This window comes from Anser anser, assembly GCF_964211835.1.
Source record: "Anser anser genome assembly, chromosome: 6".
Lineage (NCBI taxonomy): Eukaryota > Metazoa > Chordata > Aves > Anseriformes > Anatidae > Anser > Anser anser.
In genome coordinates this window covers 967,492-988,682 of record NC_139726.1, presented here as the reverse complement: position 1 = coordinate 988,682, position 21,191 = coordinate 967,492, and the positions used below count along the sequence as shown (strand labels likewise).

At 45.6% G+C, this 21,191-nt stretch overlaps 1 protein-coding gene across 3 annotated transcripts in view; it reads left to right on the top strand.

Annotated features, from left to right (window-relative positions):
- GPD2 (glycerol-3-phosphate dehydrogenase 2) overlaps positions 1-21,191 on the top strand; it is a 59,442-nt gene that overhangs the window by 2,381 nt on the left and 35,870 nt on the right. For 2 of the 3 annotated variants that reach the window (XM_083841436.1, XM_083841435.1), the window contains exons 2-3: positions 9,932-10,039; positions 18,102-18,273. In XM_083841436.1, the coding sequence (XP_083697562.1) occupies positions 9,938-10,039; positions 18,102-18,273 (274 nt within the window). In that variant the 5' untranslated portion in view covers positions 9,932-9,937. Of the gene's footprint in view, positions 1-4,304; positions 4,535-9,931; positions 10,040-18,101; positions 18,274-21,191 lie in introns of those variants that run through there. The other variant, XM_083841437.1, reaches the window with a different exon arrangement.

Genomic DNA, 21,191 nt, shown 5'->3' with positions numbered 1-21,191 from the left:
TCCAGTTTAAGCTCCTCTATAGTAACCATAAAAAAGAACGGATGTGCACATTGTTTTGTGTAATGATGTGTGTACGCATACACAGAAGTATAGCAAAAAGAACTTCGTGAGCTAGGCCCTCACTACATAACGTAGTAATTTCTCTGGAGATCCATTGCTGCCTGGTAATCTGTCCCTATTAGAAGTTTAGGAAGCTGGATAGGTTCAAAGGCCTCCAACGCAAACCAGTTTTCCAAATGAAAGCTCATACAGGTTCCCTTCTGCTCTCTAGTTTGCCTTCACAATTCTCTGCAAACTTTAGCAAATATTTAAAATAAATGTGCTTATTTTTTTTTTCCCCACAATGTCCAGTTTGCAGCTGTTGCTTTCTTCTTTCAAGTGTAAGTATCTCTGGCTTTGAAACAAGGGCTCTCATTTGCAACTAGCTCTGTTAAGGAGCAGCTCGCTTCTGTCAGGTGCGGTGTTGTGGTGTGTGTTTACGTGCTGGCAAACAGGATTCGAAGAGTTGTTTCACCTTTTTCCAGTACGTGGGACTGTGCTGTGCTTTATTTAAAACAGGGCTCTGACAGTGCAGCATACGTTAGCTGAGTCCTGCTGTACGTTGCCTGGCTTTCCACCTGCAGTTTGCGCCTGTTCTGCTGGGGATTGGCAGCGTCACGGCGGGTGTGCCGCTCCAGCCGGTGGGAGCTCATTCGCGCGAGCGGGGCTGCGCGGTTCTGCCCCCGGAGGATGGGGGGCTGCCCGTGGCCGGCCTGCCTGCGGGCCTGTTGCCTTCCCGGGGTGCGCCCAGAAGTTGGGGAGCACCGAGCAGTCGGTGGATGACTGGGACTGGAGGTGGAGACGAACGTGAAATAAAAGTTAGAGTAGAGGCTGCAAAACAACCTTAAGTAGATCAGACGGAAGTGGGAAGATCTCCCGTTAAATAAGGAAGACCTCATGTGCCTCAACTGCTTCGTGGGTGTCGGTGGGCCTGGGCTGGAGGTACTCGCTGACAAGTGGTGTGCACGCCCGCGGGTATCCTGGAGGCCGTTCTCAGCAACGGCCCTCTGCTGTGGGGCTGCGCTGCAGCCGTGCCTCGGCTCTTGCTAACGTAGGTGTACTGGTACTCTTGCTTCCAAAAAGCACTACTTTAGAAGACATTTTTGTGTTACATAATGAACAAACACTTCGCAATCAAAACTCTTTTGCAGGATCGTAGCATTGATTTATTTTATTGTTTTTGGCAGTGCAGAAGGAGAAGCATTTTGTATCCCGAAGTAGCTGTGTTTGAGCTAGGTTCCCAAGTGACTGTAACTCTGTCTTGGGGGTTTCCAAATGCCAGATGAGCCAGCCCCGAGTTATAAATTGAAACGCTGATGGATGCTGAGTTGCTGTTTCTCTGCTGGCTGGGTACTGAGTCTTGGATTGGGACTCTTCTGCTTAGCAAAGTGTTTCTCAAACCAAGCGCTAGTTCTGACTTCTGAATGCGTGCCCCTCCTGCTTGGATGGGATTTGCATGTGCTATCGGGTTTCTCAGTCTTCAACCCGGTGTACAAAACTAGGCTACTTCCTTGACACACCTAAGTAATTACCTAATTTGTAGTTGTTTTTGAGCAGGTACCTGTTTGTATATGCAGGTCTGTGCCCAATCTTGTAATAAGCAAACCACTGTTTATTAAACCTTTCTTCCTCCAGTGCCTGACTTGGGAGAGAGGGAGGGAAGAAACTGTAGGCATTGGCAGGTACTAGGATTTAATTGAATTTGCAGGGCTGTCTAACCAAACCTCTATCAAATATGAGGTGATTGAAGAATATGCACAAAGAAGGGTGAACGTCGGTCCAATAACTGTCTGTAACTTACAGTATTTGCGAGTTAGTATTGTCTGTGCGTGGTGGATCTTATGGCTGGTATAAATCCTCACTCGTGTGGGGAGCAAGAATGACTATTTTGAACTATTTAAGCTGGAAGACTACGTTGGCAAACAAAAACATATGAGAATCGTTCTGCATAAATTTAGTCAGTAACCAGGCTGGAGACAAGGCTTCTCACTCCTTGCGTGGCTGGGGTTTGAAGTAACGTTTCAGTAGGACTGGAGGGAATGTAAATACTTTCCTGGTAAAACTTGTAAAATATGTTGTGATGTTTATGTGATGAGGAAGCCCAAAATACGGATGGCCTCAGTGTTTCTAAATATTCCTGTTAATTGTGAGGTACAGTGCTTGGAATTGTCATCCACAAGTATGTATCACCTCCTTGTCAGAAACGTGCTGCCTTTTCTGGCAAGATTATCGCTATCTGAAATGCCAAGGAATATTTATCAGTTAGATACCCTCCACACCTCGTTACCTGCAAGAGGTTTTTTTCTTTTTTTGGGTGGTGGTGACACAGGAGAAAAAGTGGTTAGGTCTAAAAATATAAATACAGGAGAGAGAAGTCAAAGTTTATTCCTTGTAGGATAGTGCTTAAAGCAGTTGGGGTGTCATCTAACGCCTGGTGGGAAGATCCTGGTCACCTAAGTACAAAAGGAGAATCAAGAAGCTTGAAGCAGTGGGGACCAAGAGAAGGATGAGGGTAGTATGACTATTTTTGCCTTGTTTTTCCTTTATTTTTGTGCGTGACATGCCATGCAGCTACTTTTGGGCATGGTAGCCGTGCTGGGTGCCTGTACTTGCGCGTGGGAAGGCCTTTCCCCATATGGTGAACTGCTGCATTGCTTCCGCTAATTAGTGGAAGTTGGCCTGGGGGGGGTTTGGGCTTCTGAGTTTTGGGTGTGGGAACTTACAAATTCGTGGTGTGGTCTGTGGCTTAAAGGGGCTGGTAACCCTGCGAGCTGTCCTGGTGTATTATGGGTTATGTTTCTGTGCTTGGTTGGTGAGGGTAATTACTTTAATTAAAGTGCCATAACTTGTTTAAGAACTTGGAGTCTACATGAGAGGCTTTAGGAGAAGATCTGGAGCACTCATCTTCAGTAGTGTCTCAGTGACAGCTGCGTTATGTATCCACTGGAAGCTTATCTCGGTGTGTGGCTTTGTTTATAGCTGTGGCTTGCAGGAATTAGATGCACAAGTCACGAGGACGTGTGTCAGAGCCCATGCAGCCAGAGAGGCAGATAAGCTCTGGTTGCCTTGTGGAGCGTGCTGCTTTGTTCTCCCCTTTGTGTCATTGCTGGGTAGGTAACAGAGAGCAGAGGTTGGCCCAGGAGGTGGGACCCAGGTAACCTGGGGAGAGGTACGCCTGCTGGCTGTTCGGAGTGCTGCAGGGCAGGCTTCTTCACTGCTGGTTCATTTAAGCTTTAATTACTTGCTTCTAGGATGCTCGCTTCAGTTAGCGTGGTCTGACTTGCTGTGTAACGTACTAACCACTGTGGTCTTTTAAAAAGCAAATAAGAGCAGCTACATTAGAGCTAGTAGATGATCTTATCATGGGAGTGTTAATACGATATGGTCACATCCTCTTTTTCATGTTCTTTGGCCATTCCTCCACTGATGCATGCTGCAAACTGTCAGCATCACACTCTTGAGTAGTACTGCTTTAAACTCTTAAACTACCCATAGTAAGAGTCCTAATTATGGCCTAAGTGGCTTGTTGCAGCTCTGCGCACCATCACAGTGGCTACCTTTTAAGTAGCCCTGCAAGGAGGATCAAAAGCAGCATTAGAGGGAGCTGAGGATAGCGTCTTCCTCTGTTTGGAGAAGCAGAGGCAGTGCAAGATCCCAGCTCAGCCCGGAGCTCTCGTTGGTCTGGGGCTCTCATCTGAAATGCACCTGAGAAGCTTTTGGGAAAAATGAAAAACATGAGACAATGCTACTGTGCAAATGGCAAGTTATGCAAACTGTAGCGCTGATGATTATAAGTTTTCTATTTTTGAGTCTTCCATTGAGTGACTCACTTTATTAGATGTGTTCATTTAAAACGGAATGTGAAGCATCCAGATTCCATGGTAATGGCCTCATAAAGCACTCAGATATACAACATAACAGATTGGATTTCTTCTCTTAATTTAACAGGTTTTGCGTCTCATACACCATGTCTGATGGCAGCATACAGGGCGTCACACTTATTGCAAAGCTTTACAGTTTGTATCCATCTGTCTCTGCATTTTTGCTAAAGTAGTCGTCTTTCTTTGATCTCCAACTTGCGGCACTGCGTCTGAATCCTCCCTCGCTGCCTTCGCTCCCTCCTCCTCCATTCCTCTCATTCTTCCACCAACTTTCCCCGTGCCCTCCTTAGGTCTAGCCCAACACCTTGATAATTAGAAGGTACCCGAGCACAGAAATACCGGCTACCTTGGGAGGGGGTGGGAGACCTGGTAGGTGTGTGTGCGCGCTGGCAGGCGGCATAGCGTTACACAACCCAAAATAAGATCCCAGCCAACAGGCAGGCTGTCTGGTAACTGCCTGGGCTGGGCATTGCGGGAAATGAAGACAAGTTCCTCCTAGGACTTCTGTCAGCCTGCTGGGAACTGCAGGGAGGCAGATACTTGTCATATGGGGCGCCCTGTACAGAAGCTTCTGCCGAAGACGGGTGTTGAAATAATTTTTTAAAAAACAGGATGTAAGTTGCACTCTGTATGGTTTTTGTTTCTTTTTCAAATGCGGGGCTGAAAGCAGAGCAGGAGAGCTGTGCTCTGGGGGGCATGTTAATGGGGGAGCGCAGCCCTGGGCCGCGGTGTGGGAGCCCGGGGGTCCGTGGGTGCGGGGGCTCAGCCCGGGGGCTCGCTGGCAGCAGCTCTGGGGCGGGCGCTTCTGGCAGCAGTGACTGTAGTTTGGGAGAAACCACGCACCTCGATCGTGGTGAGTGTGCCCTCAATTACTCGTCGAGAAACTCGGTGCAGGAGGAGTAGTTCTTACTGCGAAATGGTTTGTATTGACTTATTGGAAACAAAGTATGAATCTGTCCTGATGAACCTTTTGTGTGTTTCCCACTCGATGCAGACTAGCTCTTTCTCTTCCCTTAAGCTTCAGAAGGTAGCACCAGGCTGCCATCGGGAATCTTGCTGTAGCTACGAGTCTGAGCTGATGTCACCGTGCATCTGCCGGTGCTCAGCTGGCTCCCTGAGCAGCCTTCCTGTGGGTGGCTTGCTTCTGGACAGATCACGCCGTGTGCTGCACCCGCTCCTCGTGGCGTGCCCCTGGCCGCCCCTGTGACGGCAGAGGGCTCCTTGCTCCTGCCTGAGCCCGTTCCGCAGCCTGTCAAGGACTTCAGCCAGCCCTCGAGCTGAGGGCATGGGTCTAAAGGTGCTGTTTATCAAAACCTGTATCGAAACAAAAGATAAGTCTTGCCTGACCTGGTGATTACAGTGTCAGGCTGCTTACAGCATCAAAACACTGAATGCTGTTTGAGCCATTTAACGATTACTCAGAATACCTGTGTTATAGAAGGGTGACTTATTTCTGACTGCACTGCTTCTTGTGCTGTGCTGTACAATTTATATTGCTATAAAACTTGAAGATTTGATCCCAAGTTACTGATATCAGCTTGGAAGAGAGGTGAGTTTTATTACCCACTGCAATAGGTGAGTTTTTAAGCTTAGACTCTTGTCTGTGTCCTTAGCACTCGTGTACAATCTTGTCATAGCTATGTGCGCTGCATTCTTTCCCATTTCCTCTTCTGCTCTCTGGTTTATCCTGTTGTGCTCGCAGTACTCCTTAGCATCAATTCTGGGACATAACTTGAAGAACTTAGGGAGCCTGTAATTTCCCTTTGGCTGCGTTGAGGCAGCGTTGGTGCCTCGGCAGAGCCCCAGCCGCCCGGGGCAGAGCTGGCTGCGTGCCACCCGCGGCGCAGCTCCTTCCGAGATGGAGCCGGGGGCTTGGGCCGGGGGGCGCAGCACGCTGCGGCAGGGCCCTGCTCACAGGAGGGGCAGGCAACAGCAAAAACCCCCGCAAAGACAAAAAATTATCCATGGCCGTTTGTCCTGGGCTCTGCTTGCCTGGAGGTGAAGCAGCCTAACCCAGATACGCCTGCTCGGACATGGGCTAACGGGCTCCTGGGATGAAACTGAGACGTTCTGGGTGCGGAGGTGCTGTCTGCAGGTTTGGATGCCTGTCCAGCTTCGTGTTGGAGTGGCTTATGTTAAGCTGCGCTTCCCTTTCTGTCCCTGAAGAAGCCGTTCGTACCAACGGTGAGCAAGGTGCACGTGGCCGTTTGTTTCCGTCCTCCGCGGAGCTGCCTGCGGCCTGCCCAAGGGCCGGGCCCGGCCACCCAGCGGCTGAGGGTCGGCCCCGTGCTGATGGAGGCCCCAACCCCGGCCAGAGCGAGGGCACTGAGCTGCCGGGCTCCTCCCGGTGTCACCGAGTAACAAAAGCGTGGCAGAACCGTCCTAGTGGCACATCGCACGTCGTTTTGGCGTGGTCAGGCGCAGTCCCCGCGGCGGGCTGGCGTCGGTACGGGTGCGGGAGCAGTGAGGCAGTCCCGAGGCACGTGCGCCTTCGCGCCCCGCTGTGCCGGCGTGGGCCGCCTCCTGGCGCTGCCTTAGCTGCTGGGAGGCGGCTGTGTGAGCGAGGAGGCTCGCTGCAGCCCTCCAAATCCTGACGTGTGTGCTGACAGCACGCCGCTCGGCCGTGGGAGGCGGCGGGCAGCTGGATCCCGCCGTACGGTACTGCTGTGTGGGCAGCCGCGCTTCCCCTGTAGGGACGGGAAGCTCAGGCGGCAGAGGTGGCTGCCACGGCTGTCCGGGCAGGTCCTCCCTCCTTCAGCGCTTTTACCTCAGCTTTTGAGCAGCTGCCCTACTTCTGTGACTTGCAGCCTGGTGTATAGGAACACTCAAACCTTTGTCTCTTGCTTTTTCCCCGCCATCGTTACCTGCACCCGCTGTATGGCTCCGTGCAGGGAAGCCAGCTCTGCGGCCAGTGGACGCGGCCAGGCAGGCAGCGAATTTTGGCTCCCTGGGTCTGACTTCTTGTGGCCAAGCATCAGCATTCTCGGGCAGCAGTGGGGCTCCGCAGACCTCCGCACGTGCTGTGCAACCTGCACTGGGTTCTGTAGGGTGAACAGCTTCACCGGTACAAATTTAAAGGTGGAAAAGGTTAGTATGCCAAAAGACTAGAATAGTGTCTGTTATACCATAAAGGTTCTGCATTTCTCATCCAAAATTTGTAGAAACCAGTTTTGAACTGAACTTTCCTTTGCTTCTGATAATCTCTTAAAGGACAGTCAGTCTTCTGAAGTTACTTATGCAATAAATTCTCCTCCATCTGCATGTAACGGCAGTGGAGTTTGCTGGGTTCCTAGCAGAGGTTTTCGTATAGGAAATGGTTAAATAAAAGCTATTAGCTTGTCGGTGTAGTATTGCGTTAGAGCTGATGACAGAGATGCTTTTTGAATCGAAGCTGGTGTTGTGGGTGGCTTCTTGTGGTGGTTGTGGGGGATTGTTTCAACAAACTCTTATCTGGGAGAGCTAGTGTTTAATCGGTGAGTGAGAATGCAGAGGTTCACCTCTGGTAGGTGCGTACCTGGTCTGCACGAGGAAGTCTTGGAAGAGGCTTGAGGAGGGCGGTGAATGGGAGGCAGGAGGTGGTCACCTGGGCTTCGTGACCTTGCTCTGGGCTCTGCTGCTCCGCAGGCCGGTGCTGGCCCTGCTGGCGGATGCTGCCTCGCCGTTCGGCGCTTGGCTGGGAGCGTGCGGGCTGCTCTTGCCACCTCGTATCAGCTGCCGAGCCAGCGCTCGCAGTTTGTTCATTGTTAGCTGAACTGGGACAAGTAGGGATTTGTGCTTCAGCGATCGCCCTTTGCTGAACTTGATTACAAAAAGCAGCGTGTGGACATGCTTCCATTTGTTTTCTTGAAAGCCAGCATCTCTTCAGACATGTGAGCTGGCTCGTTGGAGGATGCTAATTTGTTCTTTTAAAACTCACTTGGATCGTAGAGCATATTGTGTTCCCAGAGCAGGCATTTGTAAGCTAGGGTCTCGTAGTCCTACTTGAAGCGATTCTCTGCCGCTGCGTAAGGTGTGTGAAAGTGCTTTGCGCTTGCCACCAGTTTGCGTTCTGAAAGCTGAGTTATTATTCTAGCGGCTTGAAGAAACCGTATGGTAGAAATGTATAGTACACAGAGTGCTTGGATGCTGTGTATGTGTTCACCATCGCCATATGCTTTGTGCAGCCATAGACAGTATGTGAGCTGATGTTGATTGTCGTGTGTGTTGTTTTTCTTATTTTGCAGGAGGTTGAAAGTGTGGTGATGGCACACCTCAATTCCTGTGAGGTGCGTACTGTGCTGTGGCTTCAGGAGTATCCATAGGTATTCCCACATCTGTAGAGGGGGCGCTGTATCAGTGACAGGCTGAAGGTGGTAGGGTGTGCGTTTGTAGGGTGTGGTTTTTGTCAATTCTGGTACTTTGTTAATTCTAGGTAGTGCAGGGGAGGTGCGGGGTGGCCTGCCAGCGTTGCAGCTGGCATAGGTCGCTGCTTCCTGGAGCGCTGCGCTGGGGGTAGCGGGCTGCTCCCTGCCTTGGGGTCGCTGCTCGGCCCGCTCCTACAGAGCTGCTGTAGCTTCCGAGGCTGCGGTGAGTTTGCTTTGAGATGCTGCAGGGGGATTGTGTTGTCTTTCCCTTTGACTCCCCCAGGTCTTGATGAAAAGGAAAAATTAAACTCGTACTTTTTAAAACTGAAGTAGGAGCTAAATGGGCTGTGTGATACTCTACATAGAGACCAAGAAAGGCTATCTTTGTGTTGGGAACCTTTAGGAACAAGCCTTCTGGGAAGGTACAAGTCTCTGCTTCCTGTATAATAACCAGTACATACCATACAAACACGTGACAACTATACCTAAAATATTTGCCTACAATAATTGCTTGTGCATTTGTTTTCCCCCATGGATGTGCTGCAAGCATAGTGCACAGATAACGAAGTTAAGACTGATAACATCTTAAAATGCAATTTTCTTATTTGGCTTGTGTTTTTAGACATGTTTGCTGTAAATCTTTTTAAGAAAGCGTAATGACTATATAGACTGAAAGAAGAAATAGGGCCCAGAGCCACCCCTGGCGCTCTGCAGACCTGCTGTATGCATCGCCTGCCTGTGCTCAAAGTCTTCACGGTGCTGGATCTCTTGTGTAGAGACCGCTGTGTGAATCTGGGGCACAAAGGTGTCCTCGTAACCTAAGGACTTGGAGCACTGACTGAAGCTGCTCAAATCTGTTGCACGTTGTTTCTATGGGATGCGAGCCGCCTTGCTCCTGGGAAGATGGGTTAGGCTGTGCCTACTTAAGATTCAGGTCAGTTCCATGCAAATTTTTCATTCAGCATCCAAACACTGGCCCTTTCAAGGATCTGCCTGACCTACATAGGCCCAGCTTTAATACCTCTGTAGCTAGATGATAAAGTTCTGCACTTGTTTTAAGCCACTTAGTCTTGTCCGCAGTCTCTGCTGCTTCTTGCTGAGGGACCTGTTTCCTGGCTAGCGTTCTGCACCGCGCTGGGTAGGACAAGCTTTGGTGTATTGTGAAGGGCAGAATCGTAATTCCTGGTGGGAATCCAGGATAGTGCTGTTGGGCGAATTTGGTTGTAGAAATAGTTTTGATGGGATGGAGGGTAGCTGAGGGTGATTTTGTCAAGCAGATCAGCTGTTGTGTTGTGATGAGGATTTGGTGGCCATCTGGCTGATGACAGGGTGCTCTCGTTCTGCCTCTGCCATGGTATTGTAAGTGCTCGGTTACGTGACAAGTGCTTACGGCACAAAATGTGTATGTATGTACACACCTACCTGTATATCTAAATACTCTTTTGTCAGTCAGCTTCAATAGCAAATACCAGTGTTCTGGCTTGCCTCTCTCTACATTTTGTTTAGAAATCATTAGTATTGCAGTGAAAATCGTTAATTAATCTATTGCTACTCTAAATTTCAACTTGTCAAAACATTGTCATTAGCTTCTACAAATGGTCTATTCTGTGTAGCCTAGATTTTAACATGGCAAAACTGCCTATTAATTTTTATCTTCTTTTCTTACAGTAAAAAATGGCATTTCGGAAGGCAGTGAAAGGAACTGTTCTCATTGGAGGAGGTGCCATAGCAACAGTTTTTGGCCTCTCTCAATTTTCTCAGTATAGAAACAAACACGTAAGTATTAATTATGACTTCTGATAAAATATGAAACTTAAAATCTGTTTGAGCGTATGTTAGGCTTATACGAATAGTTTCCTTTGGAAAGGAATGCCAAGAGCCTCTCAGCTTGATCTGCTGGGTGCTATCTGGAGGATGGCGTTAAATGATGTTTCGCTATTGTAGGTCTTTAACCGGTGGGGAAGTATGATTCTTGTAAATCATTTCTCATGTTCAAAAATGTTCTTTGGGTACTACGAGGGGTTTCACTTAGTTGCAGGAGTGAAAAGTATTAATTGAAGTCTAAGTAGTAAATAGTTTGGAAGGTATTTTCAAACGTAGCAGCTTGAAGTGTAACCACCAGGATTACCTCTGAAAAATCTCAGCTTTAAAGCAGTGATTGTGGCAGCTCTCGGCCAGTTCAGACAACTGAAAACTGTTTCAGGATGCGCTCTGTGCCAAAGAAGTCAGTTGCAAGGCTCCTGTTTCTCGTGGTGACTGGTGTCTGACTGGGTGGGCACAACCTAGATGCTGGTATGGTCATACCAGTTCAGCGCTGTATTTCAGGTAATTAAGGCTTGCTGACAAGATAAAAATTCCAAGAGCAGTAAAGGCTGATGTTGAAAACATACTGTTAAAGTAAAATAGTGGTAGCAGAAAGATGCAGTAGATTTCAATCCAGTTTGTGGATTGATTCTTTCTGTAGTAGAAAATAGATTCACTGTCATAACTACTTCTTCCAGCCAAATTGGAGCAGCTATGCTTTTCTCCCTACTTCTCTATGCAGAAGCCAAGGAAAAAGATCAGTAAAAGCAAAGTTGTGGATTGTTTTAAGCAGATCTGGTGTTGATGAGCTACTATTTTTAAGCAAATGAATCTCTTATTTTTAATGCAGTTGTGCTGTGCTTTGGAGTTATTTCATAACTTTTTCTCCAGGGTCAGTAGACACATATAGAGACACGTCTTATCTGCTGTTAAGTGTAAGCTTTGAGGCTGGTACCTCACCCTTGGCTGACAATATTTGCAATCCATTTTCCATATGGTTTGAAGTAGGTGCAGTCAGAGCTCTGGCCTGTCCATCTGGGTTTGGAAGAAGCTCGAGCCCTGAGGGGGGTACCTTCTCCTTCCTTTCAGACAATACCAGTTTCAGCAGCTGGGTGAGCAGGTACACGTTCTGCATGGAGCTTTCTGCTTCTCACCTTAGAAATGTAACTGGTCAGCTCTTTATCAGTGGCAGGCTGTTACTCTGAACTGCCTGGCTGCCACACGTTTACTGTAGGTTCCCATTCAAAATGGGGAAACTGACGGAATACAAGTAATCGTAGTGGTCTAATTCAGGGTAAGGCAGCGAGTGATGGCAGGCGGTCTGCTCTTAGCTCGATGAAGGTGTGCACTACTGGTCCGAACAAATGATAATCTGAAACTTCTGGCTGTTTCTGTGTGGAGGAGGAATAGCAGCTGAGATGATGGTAAAGCAAATGAGATGAGTCATTCCTGGGGAACCTAGCTGGAAAGTGGATAAGCCAGGATCCTTATAGCTTCAGATACTGTTGCAGAAAATAAATCCTAGCTTTGTAAGTGAGCTTCCCATTGGACTGCCTGTCTTGCGCCGAGCTGCTAATGCCGTTTCTGACTCTCTCTGGAGTCTTTATCACAGGATTTTACAGTCTGGCTTCATTACTGTCAGAAACTGCAGCTTCAAATCTTAGGACTGTTAAATAAGCAAAGTTGGAAGGCAAGACTGATCTGGATAGTTAATTTGTCATATATGCAATGTTACGGGATTCAGAGAATTTCCAGTTTTGTTGTTCTTGGATGATTGTTACAATTTTTTTAAAGGCGGTTTAAAAAACAAAGCTCTACAGAACGTGATCATGGTGTCAGAATGAAATATCCACTTGTTCCTTGATTTCTGAACCTATTGTGTAGTATCTGTCTACAGAGGATCTGAAAAATTTCCAGCATATGTGTAAGCAAATGGATCTGTCAAGTGAACAGCATGTTGTTTTCATGTTGTACTAACTTGCACATTTCCCACGTGATGTCCCTTAAAGCTGCTGCCTTAAACACCTAATATAGGGCAGCAGGTGGAACATAACTGGAGGGATTGACACAAAGGAGGACAGTCCATTTGTAGTGTTGACATATCTAAGCTGTGGGCATGTCCCCCAGCCCAAGTGTCCTCTTTTTAATAATGCCTGCCAATCAAATATATGCTAGGGCAAAGATCTTCCCTTCCTGTGCCAGGGAGGGATATTGCCCCAAGGTGTGCACTAATTGGCTACACATTGTGGGAAGTCTATTTGTTATTTCATGAACAGAATCCATCACATAAGATAAAAATAAAATGCAAGTGCAGTAGCATGCTCCATCTTTCCCCATGTCTGTAAGTCCTGCCTCACCCAGGGGGTCTGGGTGTCTGTGCAGTGGCTAGCCCCCTGGAATGAGGGGCACCCGCTTACAGAAAAAAGACCTTGTTTAATAATTCTGAACACACAACATAGCTGACTTTTCTCTTTGTTTTCCATGTTCACTCAGCTGATACTAGGTGTTTGTGAAACTCAGCTGTCCCAGGTAATTCCAAGGGAAAAAGCTAACGGGTTGCAAGCTTCTGGCCCTTGAGAATGGCTGGGAGTTCCCTTGGATCTGTTAGTCAAGCATATTAGTGGGTGGTTTGTCTGCTGAAAGCGGTGAGTATTGGCAATTTCAGATGTTCAAATGTATATTGTTCTCTCTAGGCTTAAGGGTCGAAGCTGGACTGTGAGGAAAATGTCACAGTCAGCACAGCTAACCTCGCCTGTATATAAACAGCTGTGGGGTGTTTACACCTTGGAAATAAAAGGCACCATTGATTCAAATTTGTCCTGTTTTTCAGGTTGTTTATTCCAACTTATTTTTCTATGCACACACAGATAAAAATGCTGACATTTGGGAGAATGTTTCTGCAACAGCAATTGAGGCAATATAGATATATATCCTCTGATTATGGATGGCATATGCAGACATACAAGCAGTTCAGTCAACTCCTCGTATTGTGCCGTGTTTTTTGACAACACACAGCTCCTGCTGAGCAGGAGGAGGATGGGAACGTGTTGACATGACAGAACTGTTGTTGAATTTAACTCCTAAGCTGATAGATGAATATTGCACTTCTGTGTCTCGAATGGTAACCTGATCACTGGGGTATTTACTGAATTAATAAGCTGGCTTAGTTTAATGCTGTGCTGTAAGGGAATAAGTAGGAATGACACTAATTCAAGCAAAATCTCAGTAAACGCACAGGAGGTGTTCTTTCCTATTGAGTAACTATTAGCCTTAGGGAAGGTGGTTGAGCTTTCTGTGCAGTCTTGGTGGCTTGAGATGTTGAGGGCAAGTGCCTAGGTCTGACAGGGAGGCTTTTGGTTTATTTTTTTTAAAAAAAAAAATCCCTTTCCAGAGAAAGGGAAACAGCTGGGGAAATCCCTGCAGATGGTAGTGCAGAGGTCTGAAGAAACTAGTCCTTTCTGAATGATTTTCACATAAAGCAAAAATGTGTGTAGACTTCTAAATTTCTTTCAGTGCTACCACTGTAAATGAAATTTATCTTAAACAATGCAGACAGCTCTCAAATTTGTGTACAGTGCATTCTCTAATGATCAGGAGCTCCTGAAAAGAAGAATCACATCACCTGAGGTGAAGTTGGACCCCTACATGAGACTTGAAGCACTGTGTACATAATTGTTTTGGCCTCCAATATTCAGATAGCTGAAGGATAGGATTGGCAAAGGTGATGCATTCTTGTAGATGCTGACAACATTGCCGCGTTCGTGCTTTGTGTGCCTTCATTGAGCCAAGTAGGCTTGTACTGGGTATGATGTGGGTATTATTTAGTGTGCTTGGTTTGGTTCAGGGGTTACTGGTACTTCTTTCTGTAGTCACCGAGGAAAAAGCACTGCTTTGCTCTGGAGTTGTAAGAGCGCTGTGTCTCCCTAGCGAAGCCCACCCAGCAATCCTTCTCTCTTCCCGGTGCGCGAGTGCATTGTTGGGCGGTCGGGAATTGCTTGTCACGGGGAGTCCAGTGCAGGGAGTGATAATATGATAATGCATCAGGGCTTGCCTTTGGATTTTTAATTACTTCCATTTTCTTTTTTAATGAATATGGATGATAAATTTGGCTCTGTGAACCTACCTGGTGATTTGCATTAGCCAAATTAACAAGAATACTTGCTTATGGATTACTAGATCACTTTATAACTTCTTGATTGAATTCAAACTGCCAAACTACATTTCTTCTCGCTAAGAGTGTAATCAAAACCATTCAAGGAACTCTTGCCTGAGAAATTGTAGATATAAACAGCAATTGCTTATTTCAGTAAACATACTTGTTCACTGCCAAACTAATCACGTTATTGCAGATGGAATCCCTGTATGCAGCTTTTCTTCAGTCTCACATTTAATTGACAGCAAGATGAATCATATCTCTATCAATTCCTCGTGTGCTAATCACTTTGCTTATATTTCAGTTTCTGGTGTGCTGATTTCTATGCTCTTGCTGTACCAGTGGCTATTTGCTTGGGACTCCGGTCTGTCTTCTGCTGTATTGGTTGTAGATAACGTGTTTAGTTTAACTATTTCTGTTGTGTTTTTTTAATGATGTCAGCACTTCTTGTACTCTGACTTTTTCATGTATTCTCCTATTTTCCTGAAGTTAAGGTAATACTTTGAAAACAGTCACCTATTTTGCTGAAGAAGGCACATCTGGACATCTAGTGCAAAACTTCATTTTGAGCTGGGGATTTTCAATTTTCGTTTAAAGCTTATAAAGTGGAACATATGTAGCTGAACTTGATCAGCCAAAACGCATGCAGAAATAAGCCATGGATGCATCTGTCTTAAACTTCCTTCTCAGCGCTGTTATCTGTTAGTCGCAGGGCGGTATTTAGGGAAAGTAGGAAACTGGTATCAGTGGCTTGTGTACATTCCCTGCAATTATACGGCTCTAAAATGCGTGCTTAATGCAACAGCTTGCTGAGGAGAGCCACGGACAGTGGGGGAAGCCAAACAGCAGCGCTGGCTGTTACCCTGCCGACGCAGGCAGGCAGGCTGCAGCGTTGCAGTTACCAGCTATTCACGGGGAAAACACCTCCTGTGGCCCTCGCCCTGCTTTGGGAGGGGAAGCCCACGGAGGAGGGAGCGAAGAGAAGTGCCAGGGCGCTCCCAGCGCCAGCTCCCAGGCGGGAGGTGGCAGTGCCCAGGACTCACCGGGCTGCAGAGCAATGCAGAAGCTGAACTTCTGTGTAGCCCCAAGGCTTTGTGCCTCGTTGGGTGGTCTCTGCCAGCCGCCACGGGTGTAGATGTGCGGGAGTGAGGAGGTGATGCCATGGGGAGGCTGGTCAGGGTCCTCCTCCTCTTCACTCTGACTTAACCTCTCTGCTCTCGGTAACTCCTGGAGCTCCTGGGGCCAGCAGCATGCGTGCCTCTCTCTGCGGCTGCAGCCGGGCCCTCGAGGAGGAGACCTTCCGTTGCGGTGCCCGCAGAGCCCTGCTGGAGCTGCAGTGCCTCGGAGCAAGGGCAGCCCGTGGCTCGGGTGCGGGCACCGCCCGGCTGCCGGCTGTGGTTTGCCTGCCCGCACTCCTGCTGTGGCACCCAGAACCCGCGTCCGCTCGCTTTGTTACAGCGGCTCCTTCTGAGCCTGTGGCGCCGAGCGAGGCAGTGCGCTAACGTGGGGTGGGCGGAGGGAAGCAGGGAGTCTGGCTTTGGTCTGTTATTAATTTGTTGCCTTTTGATCTACTCGATAGATGTTATTAGTTATAGCTTTTTTGATTTCAAAGTGCGCTGTCTTATTGACGTCCTAATCAACTAACTGAGAGCAGCACGTATGGAAAAACGAGTAGTAATGCCATAGCTTGTCGTGATTCAGCAGATTCTGCTTCCTTGTTTTAAATCTCACCCTTTTCTTTTATTATAGTAAGGAAACATATCTTCCTGAGATAAAGTTGAGCACTCTTTGTCTAGCCCAGTTTTCCTCACTGAGCTGTAACACACAGAATGGAAGTAGCTGTGGCTGCCCTGATTTGCATGAGCTTGCACTCTAGTCAATGTAACACATGATTACGGGATGAATGTGATCATTAATTGTCTCTTGAATATGCACTTCCTTCAGACACGACTGCTGCTTACGGACTTTATTTTCCCGTTGTACAGTAGCGATAAGTTTATAGGGACACTGAGAAATGACACTCTTCAATCATAATTGAACCCGAGTTTAGGCTTCATGTGCATGGCTGAATTGGCTGTTAATTTACAGTGGGTGTGTTGCAAGAATCGCTTACCTTTAACTCACCAGGTCTGCTCACAGAGCTCTGTGACAACCAGCGAATTGCCTGCTAAAGAGGAGCTGCACCACTTGGCCAGATAGCTTCTGGAAACCCGCTCAGCTGCAGATAGGAACAGATGGCTGCAAGCGGCTGAGTTACCTTTTGTCAGTCAAGCTGTTTTACTATAGCAGGTGTATATTCCCTTCCCATTGCAAATGCCAGGGGAAGTGCTTGGAGTTATTAAAACCTGAAGGCGGCTTGTACGAGCAGATAGCTCTGCGTAACTGCAGGGGAACTCAGATCAGCTGAGCAATGACTGAAACACCAAGGCAGGGCAAGCTGCACGTGGTGGTGTGTTTGTATGGTGGGACTGAGCGTAGGAGCAACTTCTGTAGGAATCGTAATTCACAGTTAACAGTGCAATAAGCAATAAAATTATTTTATAACTGAGAAAGTCGTCTAATTCAGCTTATTCAAGAAATGTTTGGAAATAAAAACTTGAATAAGGGAGCTTCCTTGCCAGTGTCAAATTAATGCTGGTTGTAAGTAGTGATTGGAAAGAGATTATTTGAACAGTACATTTTTTTTAGGTAATAGTAAGAAAGTAGTATTTTTGTCACACGAATTTACTCTCCTGTGGAAAAGATGGATCCTTTGTATATTCAATAAATAAATAGTGAAGAGAGAGTCACAGCCTAGCTGTGTGCAGAATGAGGGACAATAGTGAATGAGGAAAAGTTGTAAGGAAAAGACCTGGAGCTGAAAACAAAGAGGAAGCACACATGACTTAGGATCTTGCATCCTATTTAACTGTTTGAATAACTGATGCCTATCTGTAGCCTATTGTGTGTACAATTACTGTGCTGTTACGTGAGGCATTGCTGTGGGTTCATGTTTCATGAAATATGTGCTCAGTAATAAGGTTTGGTGATTTCCAGTGACTGCAAAGGTTTACAGAATTCATTTTAAATCTATATTAACTGAAGAGGGCCTTTGGAAACAAGTTGAAGCCTTAACATTTAAACCACAGCCCATACTTGTGGACTAAGCAGGCGTGCCAGCCGTTCTCACCAGGGTCACTACGCTGGGAGCAGGGGTGGCCTGTGGAAAATCAGCAGTGTGCTGGAGAGATTCCCAAACCACTTCAGTAAAATCTGAACTGCTCTGCAAACTGCAACACTGCTAACTTTTTGTCACTGTAAGGAAAAGTTTCAGCAGGCTGAAGGATATAATTTGCTTTGTTTAGAAGATTTTTAAAAAAATGTAGAAATAGTTTATTGTCAAATAGAGTACACTAAAACACTGAAGAAACTATGTAGTCTTATGAACTTAATCAAATTTGAGCTTAGATTAATGCCACTGTACAAGCAATCAATTTTAAAGTATAAAATGTACATTAATCTTTAAGTCCTTTGCTTGATGGATTTTATTGTCAGTTGAGAACCTGTGTATTTTTTAACTATTTCCTGTGCATCCTGTAATGTTTCACATAGCAGAAGTCTATTCCTAGTTATAACATAAGTAATAGCACTTGAATACAGCATTATATTTACTTCATCTTACCTACTTCAGTGTGTGTTAACCCTTACTGCTGTTAATACTACTTGTTCCATGTTTTAATACAGTATTGTCGTCATATGTAGGTTAGGTGACTTGGGATATTTGAGTTTTCCTTTATGTTTATAAAAAGTGCTGTGATTTGTTGTTGCATGTATATGTATGTGTACATGTATATTTTTGTACGCACAATACAGATCCTTATGTTTTGTTTTTAATCATTGTAGGGTACCTTTGTGAATGTCCAAGCTGCAGAAGCAGTGACTGTTCCAATAAAGCGCGATTTTCCCACAAGAGAAGAGCAGATTTTGGCACTACAAACCACACGTGAATTTGATGTCCTTGTTATAGGTGGAGGAGCAACAGGATGTGGCTGTGCTTTAGACGCAGTCACCAGGGGTAAGACTTGAAAATAAATTGCATTTCATTCTTGGATTACATGGTTTATAATAAATTAATCAGATTGGCTTTCTCAAAATCACTTGAAGGTCGAGGACATGTCCTCTGAATGCCTGGTTATAAAACTTCCTTCTGATCTCAGAAGTTGAAATGAACTCAAAGAAAAGTCATTATTTTTGTTTCAGCAGTCTTCACTGTCTAGATGCTTATGCAGTTCACGTTAACATAAGCCTTTTTGCTGGCCACTCCTGGAGGGACTTACCTTCTGTTGCTTCTTACTTAGCAGGTTTATCTGTAGTCACGCTTGTGCAAGCGTCTTCTCTTTGCTGCAGACACAGCACTTCTAGCAAGTACGTTGAAAGGGGCAAGCATGAATTCTGGATGAGGCATAGTGGCTCTCAAGCTCATTTCTTGTAATGTGAGATAGCTACAGCTTCTGTTGCTTTATAGCTGGTTGTTATATTGCAGATTTAGAGAAGTCTGTTTGGATTCTCAATGAAGACACATCATTCAGTCTGCAGGTGCATGGAGTAGATCTGTGCTCTGATTTTTTTTCTCTTGTGGGAGATTAGCTGTGTAACTGGTTTAAGAAGCTACTCAAAGTGGCAGAATTGAATCTTAACCTTATGTGTAGCCTTAACTTAGGAAAAGCTTGAAGTAAAATGAGTTTAAGATCATGTTTTTTACCTGACTTCTGCGAGAGGCTGAGAATGTGTAGTATCAATCATCTGTTGCCTGATAGAGGTGTGGCAGCTTCTGCAGCCTTTCAGTCCTGTGCAGAGTTCTAGTTATGGGGTGAAAATGTAGGACACCAACACCTGCTGTCATCCACCTCGCACGGTAACCGTAGCCAGCAGGTCCTAATCAAACTTGACTGCTCTCAGAGATGACTAGTAATTTTACAAGTTCAGTGAAAATAGAGCTTTAAATAGGGAGGTGAGAATGCACAGGTTCTCTTTCTGAAAGAGGCCGTAGCATCAAGTCCTGTTCTGTTAAAATGCTATATTGTATTTTTATTCAAAAAGCTGTGTAAAGACTTGAGAAAAGCTTATCTTGGAATATTGTCTATCCATTGTTGTTGTTTTTTAGCGGAATTGGCCAATGAAAGGGAATCAATCACTATTTTAGTGTCTGTGTTTTGACCTTGTTTCAGTTCTTGGAACTGAAGTGGGGAAAGAATACAGTACAAAAAGTAGTATATAGTCATAAAATTCTTCAGGTTCTTAACATGTAGTTATGTCAGAAGTAAGAAGCAACACCTGACTCCAAGAGTGTTATGTGGAGTCTGAATTAGAAAACACTTGTCCAGAAGGTGTGATTGCTTTGAAATGGATTAAGCAGTAAGTAATTCATCATTGGGAGATGAATACAAATTCAGTTTATTACCAAGTTACCTTTTAATAATACATGAAAAGGTATCTTTTAATTTCTGCCTTTGCTATATTGTGGTGGAAAATGCAGTTTTAAAGGTAAACAGAAAATATTACAGGTAATCTATATTTATCCTTTGACTAGATATTATGATCATATCAGTAGATTCTGAAGTGTGAAATATTCCTAGGCATTTGGTAATGAATTGTGTATTGTTGCTGTTCATTCATGGAACTTGCTCTCTTATTCCGTTTGCTTCACTTAACAACAAATCTTGCTTTTCATGTGTTTGATATATCTTCACCAAATTATTTCTGATTATATCCATTAATCTTTGTTACATTTGACAAAAATAAATTACTCTGATCTTTGGAAGTTACCAGTAATAATTTAAGGACATAAGTTTTGGGAGACCAACGGATGTTAAAATCTACTTTCAACAACCAAAAATATGAAGGCATCCTCAAAGACGGTGAAGGAGGGACCGGAGGGATAGCTTCTAATGCAGGTAGTGCTCTCCTCCCTGGGAATCGCAGTTGTGTTGTTGCTGTTGGTTTCAGAAACAGTATCGCTGAATTTCCTTTTGCCTTGCCTGCCTAATTTTAAGACTCCTCCAGTGCTGGAGGGGGGTCTGTTATGCTAATTTCTGTAACAGATTGTCCTTCTACATATGTTTACATACGTTTTGTAAGTGAAAGATTGCCATGTTCTTGTCCTGTGGTGCTTTTCTTAGTTGGGTTTACTTATGCTGGATACTGGGAGTCAGCGACGGCTGTCCTGTAGCTGTGTGCCAGATACAGGCTGTTGCCTGTATCTTATCGTTAGAAAGCACCTGTTAATCACACATTTCCTTTCTCTTCCTTTCTTTTAACTTCCATCAAATAACCTGATGCCAGTCTCCTTCATGACGAGGGTACCAGCACTTTCTTCGTATGCAGGATGTACTGCAGGCAGTACTGGGGTGTGGAGGGTCATAGCTGTATGAGGCAGCGTGCCTTCACCCACAGAAAGCTTTTTTCCAGTCCTTCGGTGTAACTGGGGACACAAACATGCAAACGCTGTGTGTTAGAACAAGCCTTATAATGCTCAATGTTCATGGTAAAGCACTGTGTTCTGGACTCGTATGAATGTTTCTGAGCCATGTGGTTATCCCTTTTTTGTGCTAATGAAACTGTCAGCACCTGGCAGTGTCATGCATTTTGAGTATGTGTCTGAAATGCTTTGTACTGTCTAGTAACTAACATTTTGTGTATGTGCCCTTTGCCTATATAATGTGTAAAAGGAGGATGTCTGTTGTATGAGCACTGTCGTAGTAAGTACATAGCAAGCTGCAGATAAACTTAGTTTTTCACTGTCCTACAAGTGGTTGGTTTTGAATGGAGTGATTGCCTATGGTGAAATGCTGAATATGGTCTTAAACCTGAAAGATTGGTCTGGCTTGGATGCAGCAAAGCTGTGGAACACAGCATGTTTTATCTTAGCCCTGTGGCTGATGATGGTCTCATTAGAAGTGGTTGCAAGTTTTCAACGTGCAATATACGTAGTGT